Source organism: Enhydra lutris, unplaced genomic scaffold (assembly GCF_002288905.1).
Source record: "Enhydra lutris kenyoni isolate GAN:26980312 unplaced genomic scaffold, ASM228890v2 scaffoldscaffold68, whole genome shotgun sequence".
Taxonomy (NCBI): domain Eukaryota; kingdom Metazoa; phylum Chordata; class Mammalia; order Carnivora; family Mustelidae; genus Enhydra; species Enhydra lutris.
The window spans coordinates 11,075,878-11,094,922 of NW_019154152.1; the positions used below are offsets into that span (position 1 = coordinate 11,075,878).

The following is a 19,045-nucleotide window of genomic DNA, read 5'->3' on the forward strand; positions in this document are numbered from 1 at the left end:
TAATAACAACAGTAGTAATACTACCTTAAGCTGCTTATAGTTGCAATTTGTTGATTTTTTAAAAAATACTTTTCTTGTCTGATATCTCATTGGAACCTCACAGTGGCTTTATATGGTGGTCAGGATGGGGATATAACTCCATTGTTCAGAGCAGTAAACCAAAGTGCAAAACACTGCAGAGACTTGTTGAGAGTACATGACCATTAAATTGGGGAGCTGGACATAAATCCAAAATCTGATTCTTGGTTAAGTGCTCTTCTCATATGAGCACTCAGCCATTTTTTGAGGTTTCTCAAAAGTTCCAGGAAATTGTCAGTTTCTGCCATGGTCATTTCTGTTTTTAACTCCCCTGATATTTCCTTCTTCAGTGACTTTTGACCAGGTCTGTCCTTCTCCACCCCTTTAATATCTACATTATATCACTTTCTCCAGCTTTTCCAGGGTTTTATCACAAATTCAGAAGTGAATGGTGCCAGGGAGGCAGGACTTGGGAGACAGAAGATCTGGATTGGAAACCTAGCCTAGGCCCAGCTTGCTTTTTAGCTTCTCTGTCACACAGTTTTCATCATCTGTTCAGAGTCTAATATTACTTGTTTCTTAGCTCCCGCAGGGATTTTAGGGGAAGGAGTAAGTTTATGCCTGGAAAAGTATCTGTCCTATTTTTAAAGATCTCCAAGGGGAAGCTTTCATCATCTCTGGTACCAAAAACCGTATCTTTTCCAGCTCGTATCCCCTGAACTGCTGTTCCCTTGTGGAATGGATGAGTGGCAAAATCTCCTACCTAGAAATCTTTACTATAGATTTTTCTTAGACCAACACATTAAGAGGGTTACTGAAATGTGACTAGAGAATACCGTCTAGGATGGTAAAGGATGGTAACCCACTTTCTATGCAAAAGAAAAACTTTTCTCCCAGACTATAATCAAAACTTCTGTTTGTGTAATGCATACAACAGCCTTCTCTGAGCCTTGTCTGCTCTCTTGGCTCATTTCTCGCACCTCCCTCCTTATTTGTACTTCGTCAGAAATACCATGTTCCCTTATCCTGAACACTTGCTCATCATGATGCTTTTGCTTACATCTACTGGGCCATCAGTTCAGAGGTCAAAGGTTGCTTTCTTCAGGAAGCCTTGTGGACTGAAAGCCTCTCCTCCACTTTCTTGGCTACCAGGGCTTACTCCTTTATAGCACTTATACTGCATTATAATTTTTTTTTTTTTCTCCTTGGTAGTCTTAAGTTCTTGAGGAGCTTTAGTTTTTTATCTCTGGATTCTGCAGTTCTTAGCAGATGTCCAAGTTCTTATGATGTCCAATAAGGGCTCAGTAAGTGTTTTTTAAATTATTACGTGGGCTGACTCTTGTCTGGAGAGAAGATGACTTGGGGGAAAAGACAAAATTCTAGGTATTAGAAGAGAGTCATAAGAAACAGGAAGTAAATGTACTGTGTGCCTCTCTGAAAGACCATAGTTGGACCCAGAGGCCTTGTTCTCTCCAGCTCCTAAACTTTTTGCTGTCCACAGTTTGGTAAGCAGATCCTTTGTATTTTCAACCAAATTATTCACAAAAATATTGACCAGAGCTGTGAAACATATCCTAAACACCTTCCTTCAGTTGACCTCTGTCCATTTATCAATATTTTTTTCCAAACTGATTGTTCTGTTAGCTGCGAGTCTCTTACTTTGCTCTACTAGCTGTATATGCAGTTTTCAGTTCATCCTTTATTTTCCTTTTCAGCCAAGCATTATGGGTGATCACTGCCCCCGCAACATAAGGCAATACAGCAGTGGTGAGAACCCTGAAAGACAAAAGTGCCAAGCGTGAGCAGACCAGCAGGGGAGCTGGTGCCCTGGGGAGGATGTGATATGGGACTTCTTTTCTGGTTTTTCATGAATTACAGTTTCTGAGGTGAAAAAAATCTAAAAGTCAGTCTGTTTAAATACAGTCTAGCTCTTATTGTTAGTGCCTAACATTATCATTTCAGCTGTACAGTCTTGTGGAGAGATAAGGTAGCATGCATCTATTCTTAACTTTCTGGATCAGAGAAGCTGGGATAGTCCCTACGTAAATGTTTGCAGAATGAATCAATGAGCAAGATTCAGGCTAGTCTTCACTTCAGCTTTGTATTTGTAGACTCAGGGAAAGAAAGGCGAATGGCTTGCAGTTTCCCTCTTCAGCTGGCCAAATCCAAGCCCCCTCAGAACCAGCCAGAGTTCTGCCGCTTTTAGGCAGTCTTCCTTGATGGCTCCTGCTCACACTGCTGTCTTTCCTCTGAACTCTCATGTCAGTACTTAATGCTTCACCGCTTGTACTTGACGGCTGCTCAGTTTATGTATTTGTCTCACCATCCCAAATCCTGGGAGTGAAGTTAGGGCCAAAGCTTCCCATTACTTTGTGACAGCATCAGGCACACTTGAGCGAATTACTGAACTTAACGTGGCTGGGTAACATATTGCCAGCAGATGGCACCAGCGTCCCTGACATTGTTCTGAAAATCTTCGGTAACTTTTAGCAATTTACAAATCGCCAAGCTTGCCACTAAAAATGCCTTCCTTAATGAAGAAGCTTCAATTTACTTATTAAGCAGAATGATAATAAATACTGCAGTAGAAATAAAGAAATTAGGGCAAGTTGTAACTTACCAGTTTTCACGTGGGAAGCTATTCCATTCACTTGCCCCTCTGGCCCCTGGTCAGGCACTGCTTTCTAGGCCCTGAACAGAATCTGGCTTTTACGCCTACCTAATGAAGTGTGTCCAGGTACCTGAAGGTGACCTCAAATCCTTGGTTTGTGTTTTAGATCATTTATTTTTTCTGGAAAGGACAAACTAAACTTTATAAAGAAATTGCAATAACCCCACCACATATTTCCCCCTGGAAGTTTTTGTGATTTTTTTTTAAAGTTGAAGTATAGTTGGCACATGATTTTACATCAGTTTTAGGTGTACAACATATTGACTCAACAGATCTGTATGTTATGCCATGCTTACCACAAGTGTGTGACCATAAAATATTACAGTACCATTTACTATATTCCCCACCACTATATATGGTGTACATTTTATTCCCATGACTTACTCTTTCCATAACTGGTGTTCTCTAACTCCTACTCACTTTCATCCATTTGCCTTTCCCCCTATCACCTTTCCCCGACAGCCTTCAGTTGGTTCTATTTATGGGTCTGTTTCTGCTTTTTGTTTGTTTGTATGTTTTATTTTTTTTATTCCACATATAAGTAAAACCATATGGTATTTGTCTTTCTCTGTCTGAATTCACCTAGCGTAATACCCTCTAGGTCTATCCATATTGTCACAAATGGCAAGGTTTCCCATTTTTATGGCTGAGTAATATTCCATTGTATGTATAAACCACATCTTCTTTATCCATTCATCTGGGAATGGACACTTGTATTCCTTCCATATCTTGACAACTGTAAATAATGCTGCAGTAAACATAAGGGTGCATATATCTTTTCAAATTAGTGTTTCAGTTCTCTTTGGGTAAATACCTAATAATGGAATTACTGGTAGTTCTATTTTTAATTTTTTGAGGAACCTCCATACTATGTTTTCCATTGTAGCTGTACCAGTTTACATTCCACCAACAGTGCACAGGGTTCCTTTTTCTTTATATCCTTGCTAACACTTCTCATTTCTCATGTCTTTGATTTAACCATTCTGACAGGCATGTGATGATATGTCATTGTGGTTTTAACTTGCATTTATGATTAGTGATGTTGAACATCTTTTCATGTATGTCTTCTTTAGAAGTTCATGTCTTCTGCCCATTTTTTAAAATTTTTTTTTAAAGATTTTATTTATTTATTTGAGAGAGAGAGAGAGAGAGCATGAGAGTAGAGAGGTCAGCAGGAGAAGCAGACTCCCCGCCGAGCAAGGAGCCTGATGTGGGACTCGATCCTGGGACTCCAGGATCATGACCCAAGCCAAAGGCAGTTGCTTAACCAACTGAGCCACCCAGGTGCCCCTTTCTGCCCATTTTTAATCAGATTATTTGTTTTTTGCTGTTTGAGTTGTAGAAGTGCTTTATGTATTTTGAATATTAACCCCTTATTGGATATATCATTTGCAAATACTGTCTCCCATTTAGTAGGTTGCCTTTTTATTTTGTTGATAGTTTTATTTGCTCTACGGAAGTTTTTTTTTCTTTTTTTTTTTTTTTAAGATTTTATTTATTTATTTTAGAGAGAACAAGCAGGGCCAGGAGCAAAGGGAGGGGGACGGAGAGAGAGTCTCCAGCAGAGACTCTGTGCTGAATACAGAGCCGGACATGGAGCTTGATCCTAGGACCCTGAGATCATGACCTGAGCTGAAACCAACAGTTGGACACGTAACTGACTGAGCCACCAGGTGCAGCTCTACAGAATCTTTTTATTTTGGTGTAGTCCAAAGAGTTTAATTTTGCTTTTGTTTCTCTTGGCTGAAGAGACCTATCTAGAAAAATGCTGCTAAAGCCAATGTCAAAAAAATTACTACATTGTCTTTTAGGAGTTTTATGTAGGTCTTTAATCCATTTTGCGTTAATTTTTTTTTAAAAGATTTTATTCATTTGACAGACAGAGATCTACTCTGACAGACAGAGTAGGCAGAGAGAGAGGTGGAAGCAGGCTCCCTACTGAGCAGAGAGCCGGATGCGGAGCTCGATCCCAGGACCCTGGGATCATGACCTGAGCCAAAGGCAGAGGCTTTAGCCCACTGAGCCACCCAGGCACCCCATTTTATTTTAATTTTTGTGTATAGTTTAAGTGGTCCAGTTTCATTCTTGTGCATGTAGCTGTCCAGTGTTCCCAGTGCCAATTATTGAAGAGACTGTATATTCTTGCCTCCTTTGTTTTAGATTAATTGCCCATATAAACATGGGTTTATTTCTGAACTCTTTTTTATGTTCTGTTAATTTATGTGTCTACTGTGCTTATTTTGGCAGCACGTATACCAAAGTTGGAATAATTTATATGTCTGTTTTTGTGCCAGTACCATACTGTTTTGATTAGTATAGCTTTGTAGTATATCTTGAAACCTGGCATTATGAAGACTCTAGCTTTGCTTTTCTTTCTCAAGATTGCTTTGGCTCTTTGGGGTCTTGGCAGTTCCATACAAATTTTAGTAGTTTTGTGAGAAATGCTGTTGGTGTTTTGGTAGGGATTACATTGAATCTATAGATTGCTTTGGGTGGTATGGACATTTTAATAATATTAGTTCTTCCAATCCATGAGCATGAAATATCTTTCCATTTGTGTCATCTGTAGTTTCTTTCATCAGTCTCTTACAGTTTGCAGAGTATTGGTCTTTCACCTCCTCAGTTAAGTTTATTCCTGGGTATCTTACTCTTTTTGGTACAGTTGCAAATGGAATTTTTTCTTATTTTCTCTTTCTGCTACTTCATTTTTAGTGTATAAGAAGTGCAAGAGAGTCCTATAAATTAGTTTTGTATCCTGAAACTTTACTGAATGCATATATTATTTCTAATATATGGTGATATCTTATATCTGAAATCCGAAAACTTTTTGGTGAAATCTTTAGGGTTTTCTATGTATACTGGTATGTCATCTGCAAACAGTAAAAGTTTAACTTCTTCCTTACCAATTTGGATGCCTTCTGTTTCTTTTTCTTGCCTGATTGCTGATGGCTAGGACTTCCAGTACTGTGTTGAATAAAAGTGGCAAGAGTGGACATTCTTGTCTTGTTCCTGATCATAGAGGAAAAACTTTCGGTTTTTCTCCGTTGAGTATGATGTTGACTGTGAGTTTTTCTCGTGAAGCCTTTATTATGTTGAGGTATATTTTCTCTACCTCTACTTTGTTGAGTTTGTATCATGAATGGATATTATTTTGTCAGATGCTGTTTCTGCATCTATTGTGATAATTGTATGATTTTTATCCTTCATTTTGTTAATGTGGAATATGATTTCTGAATATTGAATCATCCTTGCATCCCTAGAATAAGTCCCACCAGCTCATGATGCATTATCCTTTTAGTGTTTGTTGAATGTGGTTTGCTAATATTTTGTTGAGGGTTTTTGCATTTATGTGTATGCAGGATATTGGCGTGTAGGTATTTTGTTTGTTTGTTTGGGTTTTTGTTTTCTTGTAGTGTCTTTGTGTGGTTTTATATCACGGTAAGGCTGGCCTCATAGAATGTATTTGGAAGTTTTCCTTCCTTTCCTTCGTTTTCTTTTCTCCTTTTCTTTCTTTTCTTCTTTTTCAAATAGTTTGAGGAGAATAGGTATTAACTCTTCTTTAAATGGTAGGACTTGGGGCGCCTGGGTGGCTCAGTGGGTTAAAGCCTCTGCCTTCGGCTCAGGTCATGATCCCAGGTTCCTGGGATCGAGCCCCACGTTGGGCTCTCTGCTCAGCCAGGAGCCTGCTTCTTCCTCTCTCTTTCTCTGCCTGCCTCTCTGCCTACTTGTGGTGTCTGTCAAATAAATAATAAATAATCTTTAAAAAAAAAAAAATAGTAGGTGGTAGGACTCCCCTGTGAAGCCATCTGGTCCTGGACTTTTGTTTGTTGGGAGGTTTTTGATTACTGATTAAATTTCATTACTAGTAATCTGCTTAGATTTTCTGTTTCTGCCAGATTTAGTTTTGAAAGATTATATGTTTCTAGGAATTTATCTAATTGTTCTAGGTTGTCCAATTTTTTGGTATATAATTTTTTGTAGTAATTTCTTATAGTTCTTTGTATTTCTGTGGTATTGATTGTTAACTTCTTTTTTTGTTTCTAATTTTGTGTCTTCTTTTTCTCATGTATCTGGCTAAAGGTTTATTGTTTTTTTAATCTTTTTAAGCAATCAGCTTTTGGTTTCATTGATCTTTTGTATTTTTCTTTATCTCTATCTCATTATAACCCCGCCACTTTCAATATGTTGATTATTTTGTTTGCCTTTTTGCAGTCTTTGCTCCCTTATTACATTTGACTTTATGCAGTTTTGATCATGTGAGGACCTAATAAGAGCTCTCATTTACTGAATGCTTACTGTGAATTATGCACTCTGCTTTTTTTTTTTATATAAAAGAGCTATTATATTGACTATTTGCATTATATTTATTACATTATATTAAATGCTTACATTGTTAGGCATTGTTCTGAGAGCTTTCCATGCATTAATTCACTTAATCTATACAATCTTTTGAGAGTAGATACTGTTAATCCTCTTTTACAGTTGGGAAAATTCAGGCTTATCATGGTTAAATGACTTCCCTAAGCTAATACAGTAAATAGTTATATTGGGATTCATACCTAGATCTCATTAATTCTAAAATGTCCAGTCATTTTACCATATCATTCTACTTGGTTTATTCATTCTTTAATGATTTCTATTTAAACTTCTAAAAAAAACATCTAAAGAGGGGTGCCTGGCTGGCTCCATTGGTTTGTGGGTTTGAGCCCCACATTGGGTGTAGAAATTACTTAAAAATAAAATCTTTAGGGGTGCCTGGGTGGCTCAGTTGGTTAAGCATCCACTCTTGATCTCATCTCAGGTCTTGATCTTAGTTAGCATCATGAAGTCAAGCCCCATACTAGGCTCTGTGCTGGGCCTGGAGCCTACCTAAAACAAACAAACACAAAAAACAAAAAAAAATTTTTTTTAAATTTTAAAATCTAAAGATTAATAGAATCATTAAATTAAAGGTTTGGGGGGAACCTGGGTGGCTCAGTGGATTAAGCCTCTGCCTTCGGTTCAGGTCATGGTCTCAGGGTCCTGGGATCAAGCCCCACATGGGGCTCTCTGCTCAGCAGGGAGCCTGCTTCCCGACCCCTACCTCTTTCTGCCTGCTTCTCTGCCTACCTGTGATCTCTCTCTCTCTCTCTGTCAAATAAATAAATAAAATCTTGATTAAAAAAAATTAAAGGTTTAGGTTTGATTTCTATTTTTCTCCTGCTGCTGGACTGTTAGCTCCTTTTTTTTTTTTTTTTTTTTTAAGATTTTATTTATTTATTTGACAGAGAGAGAGTGAGAGAGGGAATACAAGCAGGGGAAGTGGGAGAGGGAGAAGCAGGCTTCCTGCTCTGATCCCAGGACCCTGAGATCGTGACCTGAATTGAAGGCAGATGCTTAATGACTGAGCCACCCAGGCACCCCTGGACTGTTAGCTCCTTGAGGACAGGGACTAGGGGTCATGTTTATTTCTGCATTCTTTCCATTAAATGCAAAATAAATATTCAGTGTACAAGTGAATGAGCACTGCCTTCGCCCTCCCAGTTACAAGGCTGCTTAATAGAACCTTAGCATGTTAGAACTTGAAGGGGCTTGAAAAATCAAGTCAAACCTTTCCCTCAAGGAGGAAGGACCTCTTTAGCATGGCCCAGTGAGTTGGAAGCACACAGAACTAGAATCTAGGTCTTTTGGGCTTCTAATTGGCTATCTGGTTTGAAAGAATGTAACCCTGTCCCTAAATTCCTCCCTCTTTCCCTTCCTTCCTTCTTCCTTTTCTTTCCTTTTTTGTCTTTCTCTTTCTTTCATGATGTGAGTTGAGTAGCTTTATAGCCTTAAAGTTTTAGGCCTGAGAGTTACAAAGCAAGGGAAGATTTTTTCATTCCTTTTACACTGATGCCTACTCCTGATTATGCCTTTATTCAACCCAGAATAGAATCCAGGTCTTTTGCCTCTTGCTGCACCCAAAGTAAGCAGAGCTACAGCTCGTGCAGAGATAAATTATTTTACTAGATTCCTTCTTAGAACATGCTATTGATTGGAGTGGGGAAAAAGCTAGTAGGGGATAGGCTGGGGTTTTTGTTGTTGTTATTGTTTTATTTTGGGGTGTTTTTTTGTTTGTTTGTTTGTTTTTGTTTTTTGGCAACAGCCAAGTTTTTGGAAAAGCTAGAAGGAGACCAGAAATTCCTTTTTTTTTTTTTGTTCCCTCAGAGAAGACAAATATAATCAGACTCTGTAATTTAGTTCTTCTATAGTCTCTGGGCCTGCTGTTTTGTAAGCTAACCATGTGAAGGCTAAAGACCCTGCAGCTCTTCTTTCCACATCTTACCACCATTTATTTACTGCCTCTGAATATCATGATTCTGGTTGTCTCTTATTCCCTAATTTAAAGTATTTTTTAAAAGATTTTTAAAAATTTTATTTATCGAGAGAGTACATGGGGGAGGGAGAGAGAGAGAGAGAGAATCCCAGGCAGACTCCCCTGCTGAGCACAGAGCCCAACATGGGCCTTGATCACACAGCCCCAAGATCAGGACCTGAGCCGAAATCAAGAGTTGGACACTTTACCAACTGAGCCCTTACCCTCTTGCTTAAATAATGTGTGGTTTGTTATGATGTCCTTTCCTGGTCTCCTCCCATTATCTCCAGTAATGTTACCTGGAGTGTTATTTGGTTAGCCATTTGTTAGTACATCCCAGTGCTCCCGCACTTTTCATATTGGGATATTTTAGGATATTTCATCCGGAGAGTCACCTGGGGGGTTCCTGAGCAGTAGAACAGGTACTGAGACGTTCACTGACCATTAGCCAGCACCATTGAGCACACAAATCTGTAAGCTTTAAAGCAAAGTGGGATCTGTTCACCATTCTCCTCTCAGTGTTATTTATTATTTAGTAAATTATTTGTTATTTAGTAAAATAACACTAAAACACTAAGGCCTTTTCTTGCCACAGAGCAGTCTGTTAGAAGCTACAGGAGAGAACTAAATGCTAAAAAGATGCTCTAAGCTGCACTAATCCAGTATGGGAACCACCATTACCATATGGCAGTTGAGCACTTGAAATGTGACTGGTCTCTCTTGAGGTATGCCATAAATATAAGGTACGCATCAGATTTCAAAGCCTCAGTACAAAAAAGTAAAATATTTCATAAATTTTAATATTAAGTAAATGTTGGAATGATAATATTTTGGATATATTGGATAAAATAAAATATATTAATTAAATTAATATCATCTGGGGGCACCTGGGTGGCTCAGTCAGTTGAGCATCTGATTCTTGATTTTGGCTCAGGTCATGATCTCGGGGTCATGAGCCTGAGCCCCACATCGGGCTCTGTGCTCAGCATGGAGTCTGCTTCTCCCTCTCCCTCTGCTCCTCCCCGTTTGCTTGCTCTCTCTCAAATAAATAAATAAAATCCTTAAAAAAATTAATACCAGCGTTTCTTTTTACTTTTTTAAATGTCGCTACTAGAAAACTTAAAATTACGTATGTGAATCCCATTATATTTTGATTAGGTAGCACTGGTCTAGAAATCCCCAAGTAAATACTTTCTCAAGTTTTCTTCACTATGGAACTTTAGGAAACTAGCTACCATTTTCCTCTCTATAGCTCATTCCCATGCCCAGCCCTTTTTAAATGTTCTTTCATTTCCTTTGATGACATCAGGAAGAAAGTCTCCCATTAGGTATTACTTATTTTTTTTTAATACCTGCTACTCACCTGAGCACAGTGACATCTAGTGAAAGCAAGGTGGTTGGTGGAGGGAGTTACGAGGCATCAGAGAGGAGAGGACTGGTGATCAGTCCAAACTTCTGACTTAGAATCATTTTATATATTTGGAACTCTTCAGCTGACAAGTCTGAGTTCTGAGACCTCTTTACAGCAGAAACACGCCTCCCTTTTGGGTTCTAGTTCTGCTTTCTTCTCAAGTTTATCGAAGATCTGTCGTGTGCTAAACCGTTTCCTAGCACATAGGAAACAGATGAATATGGCTTGGTCACTGCTCTCAAGGAGCTTACATTCAGAGAATGAATTTGAATCATGCTCTAGATAAGCAACGATGGTAGAAAAGAAATTGCTTTTGGATCATTGGAAAGTTATGACTCTTTCTGCCTGGAAAGAAGACCGAAGGTTTCATGTGTCTTGGATGTGATATTATCAGGCAGAAAGGCAGGTGGAAAGGATGTTTTAGCCTGAGGGGAACGACCTAACTAATGGCATGGGGAGTAGTAGAAGGTCAACCTTGAAATAATAGTTTGGGGCACATTGTGGGGCATTTGACTGCCTGTTGAAGGGTGTTGGGTGTTATCCTGTATGCAGGGGACTATTAGAAGGTTATAAGCAGGGGAATGACACATTCAAGACTGTATGTTAGAGAGGCCATCCCAGTGCTCTTGGGAAGGATAGATTGGAGAGGGGAATGATGACTGTAGGGAGATTTAACAAAGGTTATTGTAGTGAGCCAGGCAAGGGATAGCAAGGGCTCACATGGAAAGGAAAGAATATATACAACAAATAGGTGAGGGATGAAAGGGAGTTGTCGGGCATGGTCCTAGGTTTCTAAGTTAGATCACGAGGTGGTGCCTCTGTCCAACATTGGAAATCTGGGAGAGGATCAGGCTAAAAAATGGAACACACGACATAACCTGTGGACTTGCGGACGGAGCACAGAGGGAGCTGGCTAGCGCTGAAGTGCTTGTGTTTGTGTTTCAGATGGTGACCCTCTTTCAGATGTGGGTTGTTCCCCTCTATTTCACAGTGAAGCTGCACTGGTGGAGGTTCCTAGTGATCTGGATCTTGTTCTCTGCTGTCACAGCTTTTGTCACCTTCCGAGCCACCCGGAAACCACTAGTACAGACAACCCCAAGGTGAGAGTTTAGGTAGTGGGGAAGACCTTGGTTTCCTGAAGCGAATGGGTTGGAGTGCATGGGTTTGGGGTGGGTTTAGGCTGAAAAAAGTTATAATTTCTGTTTGCTAAGATTATTTAGCATGGACCCCCACCAAAACAAGCTGATTGGGAGAACTACCCCCCCTTCACAGATTAAAAACCCCAAAACATTTCTCTATAGCTTACCTTAGAGTTTATATCAAGGTCTATTTATGTTAAAAGCAACCAAAATAAGTAAGCAAATTCTGAGGATCATTGTGGTCTCATTTTACGTGTTATTTTCTTTTGTGAACCCTTCTCTGATCTCTAAATAAGATTTTCTGTTAGAGTCTTTCATAGGCCCTATAGTTTTCCATCATAGAACATAACATAAAATTTTGACTGTCTGTCTCCCCCACTAAACTGTAACTGTGAGATCAGGAACCACATGTATTTTCTTTGTCCCTGTATATCCAGGCCCTACCACAGGGTCTGGCACATAGTAGCCTACTCTTTGAATTTTTGTTGAATGAATGAATCTCATCAAATTTGCAGTTTTTCAACAAACAATACTTCTTTGGTCATAGAACAGCCCCTGCCTGTATTATTTGTATTTTATCCAAATGCATTTCTAGTTTGATCCTCCCAACCAGCTTGTGAGGTCATTTAAGATCTGTACTTGACAGAAAGAAAGAGATTTTCTCATTCATTCATTCATTCAACAAGCACCTGCTATGTGTCAGGCCCTGTGCTGAGCGCTGGGGATACAGAGCTGGATAAGACATGGTCCCTGCCCTCAAGGAATGCTCGGTTTAATGGAGGAGATGGACAAGAAAGCATCTGTTTCAGTGCAGTTGGTAAGTGCTGTGAGAGACATGTGAACAGGTCCAGGAGAGCCTAGCAGAGGAAGTAACCAGCCTCAAAGTTGTAACTACCAGAACCGAAGGCTTCCAAGTTGCAAGTTGCTCTTTTTCCCATGCATTTTATTTCTGCTTCACTGTAAGGTTTTACTTTGGCCTTCTGAGTTTCCTTGTACATGGTAAAATTTATCTTCAAGGTGAAGTCAGTGATTTAGAAGTTCCTCCATGATTTAGAAGTAGTTTACATTAAGGGCCATGATAGAAGATAGAGCCTCTGGAGCCAGATACTTGTGGATTATTGGAAACTCTAACCCTGCCAGTTAATTACCTGATCTGTATGGCTTCACTTTTCTGAGCCTTGAACTTTTTACCCCTAGAAATGTGATAATAATTGCTCCCTCATAAAGGGTACTATGAAGAAAAAGTGTAAAAATATACTTTAAGAGTCAGTAACAACCCGGGCGCCTAGGTGGCTCAGTTGTTAAGCATCTGTGTTTGGCTCGAGTAATGATCCCGGGGTCCTGCAATCTAGCCCCACATCGGGCTCCCTGCTCCATGGGAGGCCTGCTTCTCCCCCTCCCACTCCCCCTGCTTGTGTTCCCTCTCTCACTGTGTCTCTCTCAAACAAATACATAAAATCTTTAAAAAGAAAAAAAAAAGAGTTAACAACCAATATTAGCTTATAGGTAAAATGACTGAAATTGTGTCTATGACATGGGAGGTTTTTGATGATAATAACTAACATTTGTAGTGCTTTATAATTTCAAAGCACTTTCATAAACATCCACTCTTATTCATGTAGCATTTATTGAGCATGTATTATATATACCAGGAAATGGGCTCTGTACAGTCCATTGAGGAAGGTATCATGGTTTCCTCATTTTACAAGTAAGTAAACTTGTCTTAGTGATTTGATTTTACCTGGGATTACCCAGCTAATAAAACTCACTTAATCCAGATTCTGCCTAAAATTCTACATCCTTTCCACTGCCTCACTCCTGTCTGATGAGTGCAAACCCTGGGTAATGGAGTTTTGTGTTTCTGAGAGTAGGCATTGCAAAATGTTTGGGGCCTTTCCCTTGCCTGAGAACTTCTCACCACTTGCTTAGGTAGGGACCTAAGCTTCCTCTCTGTGGTCCATCAAGCTTGGTAGTAACTTGGTCTCAGAGCCAGATAGGCTTGAGGTGTTTATTCAGGTGAATTCCTCATTTGCTGTCACCCCAGATAGAGTATTGGTTCTTGATTTCACACAACTCACTGACTTATAGAGAGCATTGCTCTTCCTTCAAGAACATTATATGACCCCACCCCACCTCACCCCCACCACCATCACACACATCCATTCAAAGGTATTCTCTGAGTGCCTCCTTTCTTATCCCTTCTTCTCCAGAAAGAAAATAATTTCAGAAGCAAATTCATTAGATACCATTTCATAATTGTCCTGTAGATAGGAGCAAAGAAGTATTCAGGTTAACCATTCCCAGTAGGAAAAGCTTGGGTGGCCTGGTTGGCTCAGTCAGAAGAGCGTGCAACTCTTGATCTCGGGTTGGTGAGTTGAAGCCCCACATTGGGTATAATGATTATTTAAATAAATAAGTATTTTTTAAAAGGGGAGGGGGAGCCCATAGCTGATTCTCTTTTTCATCTTCCCTTGAATTCTCTTTCTTGACAAGAACAACTGGCCTTCCCACCTGTTCCCATCTGAACATAGATATAGTAACTAGTTTTCACTTCCTTATCCAGCTAATCTGAATTTGAGAGGGCATAGCTGTCTAATGTCAGCTCTGCTTTTTTGTTTGTTTGAAGCTAAAAACTTTTAAGGCTCTCTTTTCTTCCCTCGATCTGAGACCAGGAAAATAGAAAGCACTAGCTCCTCCCTGGTGTGCAGGGGTATTTCTGCAATTAATGGAGTGACTAGGTCTGTAATAGTAGCTGAAGTTGCTTACTAAGGACTTAGTCCTTAGTTGCTTACTTAGGACTAAGTCCTAAGCAAATAACCTAATGTCCCCATTGATATAAGAATAAGAGATTGTGGTAATCCAGAGGCCCCAGGCAAGTTTCCATGTCAGCTATGCTAATTTTTTCTCCTTTCTCCAGGTTGGTTTATAAGTGGTTCCTGTTGATCTATAAAATCAGCTATGCCACTGGCATTGTTGGCTACATGGCTGTCATGTTTACCCTCTTTGGTCTCAATTTATTATTCAAGTAAGTACTCTTTGCTTTTGTTTTTGTTTGTGTTTGGGGAGGAGGGTCTGGTAAGATGTATCTTTCTTTCTGGAGCCAAGTTGTGAATATTAACAAGGGGGCCATGGCACCCAGGATAGGAGACTTGGGCTTTGGGGAATGGGAAGGTGGGCCCTCCAGGATTTATGCTGGCAAAGAGAAAGGAATGTCTCGATATATAGAGTCCCAAATCATTGGTTATGTTTTCCAAGAACCTGTATTTTAATGGAAAAGTGTCACAGAAGTAAGCATAATAATGATTATAGCCAGTTACCCATATCTCTATCACCCTATCAGAGGTAGGAGTCTCTTTGAAACTGAAAGGAGTAAGTCCTTACTTTATACAATGAGAGGATACCCATGGAATTCTTTCTTCCAGGAGTAGTACAGGCTGAAACCATAAACAGGCTCCACAAATGTTTATAGGAATTTATCAGTATAGAGTCTAACAAGTCCCATCAAAGAAAACCAAGATATTTCCAGGTAGCTTCCTAATCTGTGTGCTTAAAAAAATAAAAATCAAGATTCTGCATTGTAGGGTGCATGAGTTGTTTAGTCGGTTAAGTGTCCGACTCTTGATCTCAGAGTTGTGAATTCAAGATTCTGCATTGTATTAAAGATGATTATTCGGTAATTACAGTTCATTTTTACTTGCATAAGCTATACAAGGAGGAAAACAGAATTGAGAATATTGACCATTTTTATGCTACTAATCAGGTTAATTGATATAAGATCATGATGTCTAGTGGGTTAAATATTACAAGATTGATGAATACACTCAACTTTTTAAGATAAATGAAACTTACAACTTTAAGGAAACACGTACAGTTCCTGGTACAAATTTTTGACAAAGGTTGTTTTCTATAATAAACATTCAAAGACAGAAGGTTGCAATTTATTGGTCCTTAGAATTATTAAAACAAGCCTCCTAATGTACAGGCAAGACCTTTGTCCTTTTTAGTAAGTAGACTTGGACCCCCAGTTTTTTTTAAAGATTTTATTTATTTATTTGAGAGAGAATGTAAGCATGAGTTGGGGGGCAGAGAGAGAGGGAGAAGCAGACTCCCCGCTGATCAGGGAGCCCGATGTGGGCCTTGATCCCAGGACCGCGAGATCATGACCTGAGCCAAAGGCAGACGATTAACCGACTGAGTCACCCAGGCCATTTTTAAAAATCGATTTATTTATTTGAGAGACCATAAGCAGGGGGGTGGGGGTAGAGGCAGAAGGAGAGGGAGAGAGAGGAAGACTCCTTAAGCATGCTATGCGCTGAGCATGGAGCCTGATACAGGGCTCCATCCCAGGACCCTGAGATCATGACTGGAGCCGAAATCAAGAGCTGGCCACTTAACCAGCTGAGCCACCCAGGTGCCCCTGGACCAAAGTTTAACTTTGATGACATGATAAAGAATATGTATAGATACAGCTTAAAATGTTACGGTAACTGGTATGTATATATTTGCTAAATGACTGATTTTATCTTTTATTTCTAAAGCTGTGGCTGGCAAACTTTTTCTGTGAAGAGCCAAATATTATTTTAGGCTTTGTGGACAAAAGGTGAAGTCTAGGATAATATATAGTATAACAAGAGGGGAAACTCTTCCCTTGCACCACCTTGTTTGATGGATGGGCTATCTCAGGTGGGAGGCATACTTTGTGCCCACTCGCCATCAGATGAGACATTCTCAGGAGGGGCCTGACAAGTGGGTGTGTGACCACTGGGATCATTTTTACTTTCTGTTCCATTGACAACCCAGATCTTGGTGTGCCTTTACCCAGCCATTTCAACCTGGGCAGCTGGCTGGAAGTGAGGCAACTTGAGTTGTTGTCTTCCAGAATGAAATTCCACTGGTTGGTGGTGTCCAGTGATTGCCAGCAGTGGAGTCTCCAACACGTAGGTGCCAACCAGAGTGGGCCCTAGATAGCTGCAAGGCATGTTGGGCAGTTGGAGGAGGCAGGCATTGGGGACAAAGTGGGAAAGAGGGGTGTAGGCAATACCTTGGCTTGGTCTTTATAGTTCACAGTGCTAGCCTGTTCAAACAGTGCCAAGAGGCCATATAAAAAACAGGCATAAGATTTGGTCTTATTTTGCCAACACTTGCTTTAGCTGTTAAGTCTTCCAACTTTAGGTGCCTCTTTGTGTGTCCCAGAGTAGTAATCCAAACCAGTTGTGTCTTAGGTCACGCCTTATAGGCCATGCTGCTTTCCTTACAGGATCAAACCAGAAGATGCCATGGACTTTGGCATTTCTCTCCTCTTCTATGGCCTCTACTATGGAGTTCTTGAGCGAGATTTTGCAGAGATGTGTGCAGACTACATGGCGTCTACCATAGGGGTAAGTTCACCTGGGCTTTTAATACTGTCCACTGCCACCTCCATAGAGGTCAGTGTAGCATCACTGGTTTGATGGAAGAGATAAGCCATCAAAAAATCCTTCAACATATCAGTAGTATGACTGGAGATTTCTTCCTTAAAATTTGGAAAACCAGATCCCAGATATACCCTGGAATTTTTAACTTTAGGGCCATTCTAGGAAAGAACCACTTTATCATTCAGGAAGTTAACATTCAATAGATATTTAATGCCTCTGATGTGCCTGGGCACTAGGTTTGTGCTGGAATTACAGAGGGTACATGGTTCTTGCACAGATGGAGTTTATGCCCTAGTGACAGGGATGGGTATGAAAGTAACAAAACACACAAATAAATACAAAATTATAACATTTATAAAAACTATGAAGGAAAGCTCCACAGTGCTGTGAACAAATGCAGTAAGGGCATTTGACCTCCTCTGGGGCCCAGAGATGGCTTCCCTAAAGAGGTGACTGTTGAGATATGTCGGAATTAACTAGATGACGTGGGAAGTGATGTGGGTGGCAGATAGAGCAAAGTGCATGTGTAGATAAGAGTCCTGTAGTGAGAGAAAGGGCTACCATTTGGAGGAACTAAAGCTAGTGCAGTTGTAAGGATGGAAATGTCTGGAGAAGTAAGAGGCTAGACTAGAAAAAACCTTGAAAGCCAAGTGAAAGATTGTGGTTTTTATGCTAAAAATCCTGGGAGGCTAAGATAGAAAATGACATCTTCAGATTTGCACTTTAAAAGGATCATTCTGGCTCCTGGGTTGAGAACAGATTAGGGGTCCACAGCTTAGAGTGACCCGTGAAGACTAAGAGGCAGTTGTAGTAGTCTGGGCAAGATGAAAGTAGCTTGGGTTAGGGGAGAGATGGTGTGAAGGGAGAGAGGCGAGCTATTTGAGAAGTATTTTGGTAGGACTTGGGTAGGACTTGAATATAGATTGGTTCTGAAGATAGAAGGAAAGTACGTATCAAAGCTGACAGTGTGTAACTCGAGCCACTCCTTGGCTGGTATACTTTCACTGAGATAGAAAATGCTATAAGGTGGAGACCAGGAAGAGTTTCTTCAGGCTCAAAATGTGGGTAAAGTAACAGCCAGTCTTAAGAAACCCAAGTCAATATTCCTATTTCTTTTTTTCAAAATAGAAATGTGTTTTTGTTGTTTCGCTGCTTATAAAAGTAATGCATGCTCTTTTAAATTAAGTGAACAACACAGAAGTACTCCTCATCTCAATGTCAGCCCATAGAAGACCGCACCCCAAGAAGGAATATTTCCAAGTTTAACGGTCATTTCTCCAGTTCTGTGCTGAAATTCGTGTGTCTCTGTCTGATGCAAGAGCTCTGAAAGTCCTTCAGAAGTTCTTACAACTTGAGGTTTGGTAGTTCACAGAGAAACCTTAAAAGAATGTCAGGGAAGTAGGTTCTCTTGGGGCAGCCACATAGCAGTCCTGGTCTTTAGGCAGCAGGTACCAGTGGAGACCAATTTCAAAGCACAGGAAAGGATTGGTGCTGACTTTGTATGGGGTCCCTTGGGAACTGTTGGTGAGTTCAAGGCAATATTGCAGGTGGTAGGATATTTGCTGGGCGCATTTTTACATCAGTGCTACACGGTCTCATTTGTGCTATGGACTGGTAGGCTTTGGGGAATCCAGGTTAAACAGAATCCTCAACCATCGCCTTTGATGACTTTCATCAAGTACAGTTTAGACCTAGGACTTAGTTTCCTGGTGTCATGGGACTATTTTTATTTCTTCTGTAATGGATTAAAAGGAAAACAAAGTGTACTGGGTCATTAGATTACTGTTTGAACAACTGTCTTGTGTTTAGGCACATTTCATGGTCTCTTATCTGTATATATATACACTTCGTATATATATACAGGTATAGACTTCGGCTTTTCCTTTAACCACTTCACTGCCCAGAAGAGATTTCCAGATACTCGACTTCCTAATTATTATCTTCACTTTCAACAACAACTTTTCCTGAAGTCTTCAAAATAACTCTTGCCAGTATCCTGTCCTTTACCCTCTTGTGATTTCTTTTTCTTCTCATTCTGTTTTTAAGGGCCAATTCTCT

General features: G+C 40.0%; 1 protein-coding gene across 2 annotated transcripts in view; it reads left to right on the forward strand.

The window, feature by feature from the left end:
- LOC111159649 (ring finger protein 121) overlaps nucleotides 1-19,045 on the forward strand; it is a 74,767-nt gene that overhangs the window by 44,095 nt on the left and 11,627 nt on the right. For both annotated transcript variants that reach the window (XM_022522204.1, XM_022522205.1), the window contains exons 4-6: nucleotides 11,380-11,534; nucleotides 14,491-14,598; nucleotides 16,831-16,951. In XM_022522204.1, the coding sequence (XP_022377912.1) occupies nucleotides 11,380-11,534; nucleotides 14,491-14,598; nucleotides 16,831-16,951 (384 nt within the window). The remainder of the gene's footprint in view (nucleotides 1-11,379; nucleotides 11,535-14,490; nucleotides 14,599-16,830; nucleotides 16,952-19,045) is intronic.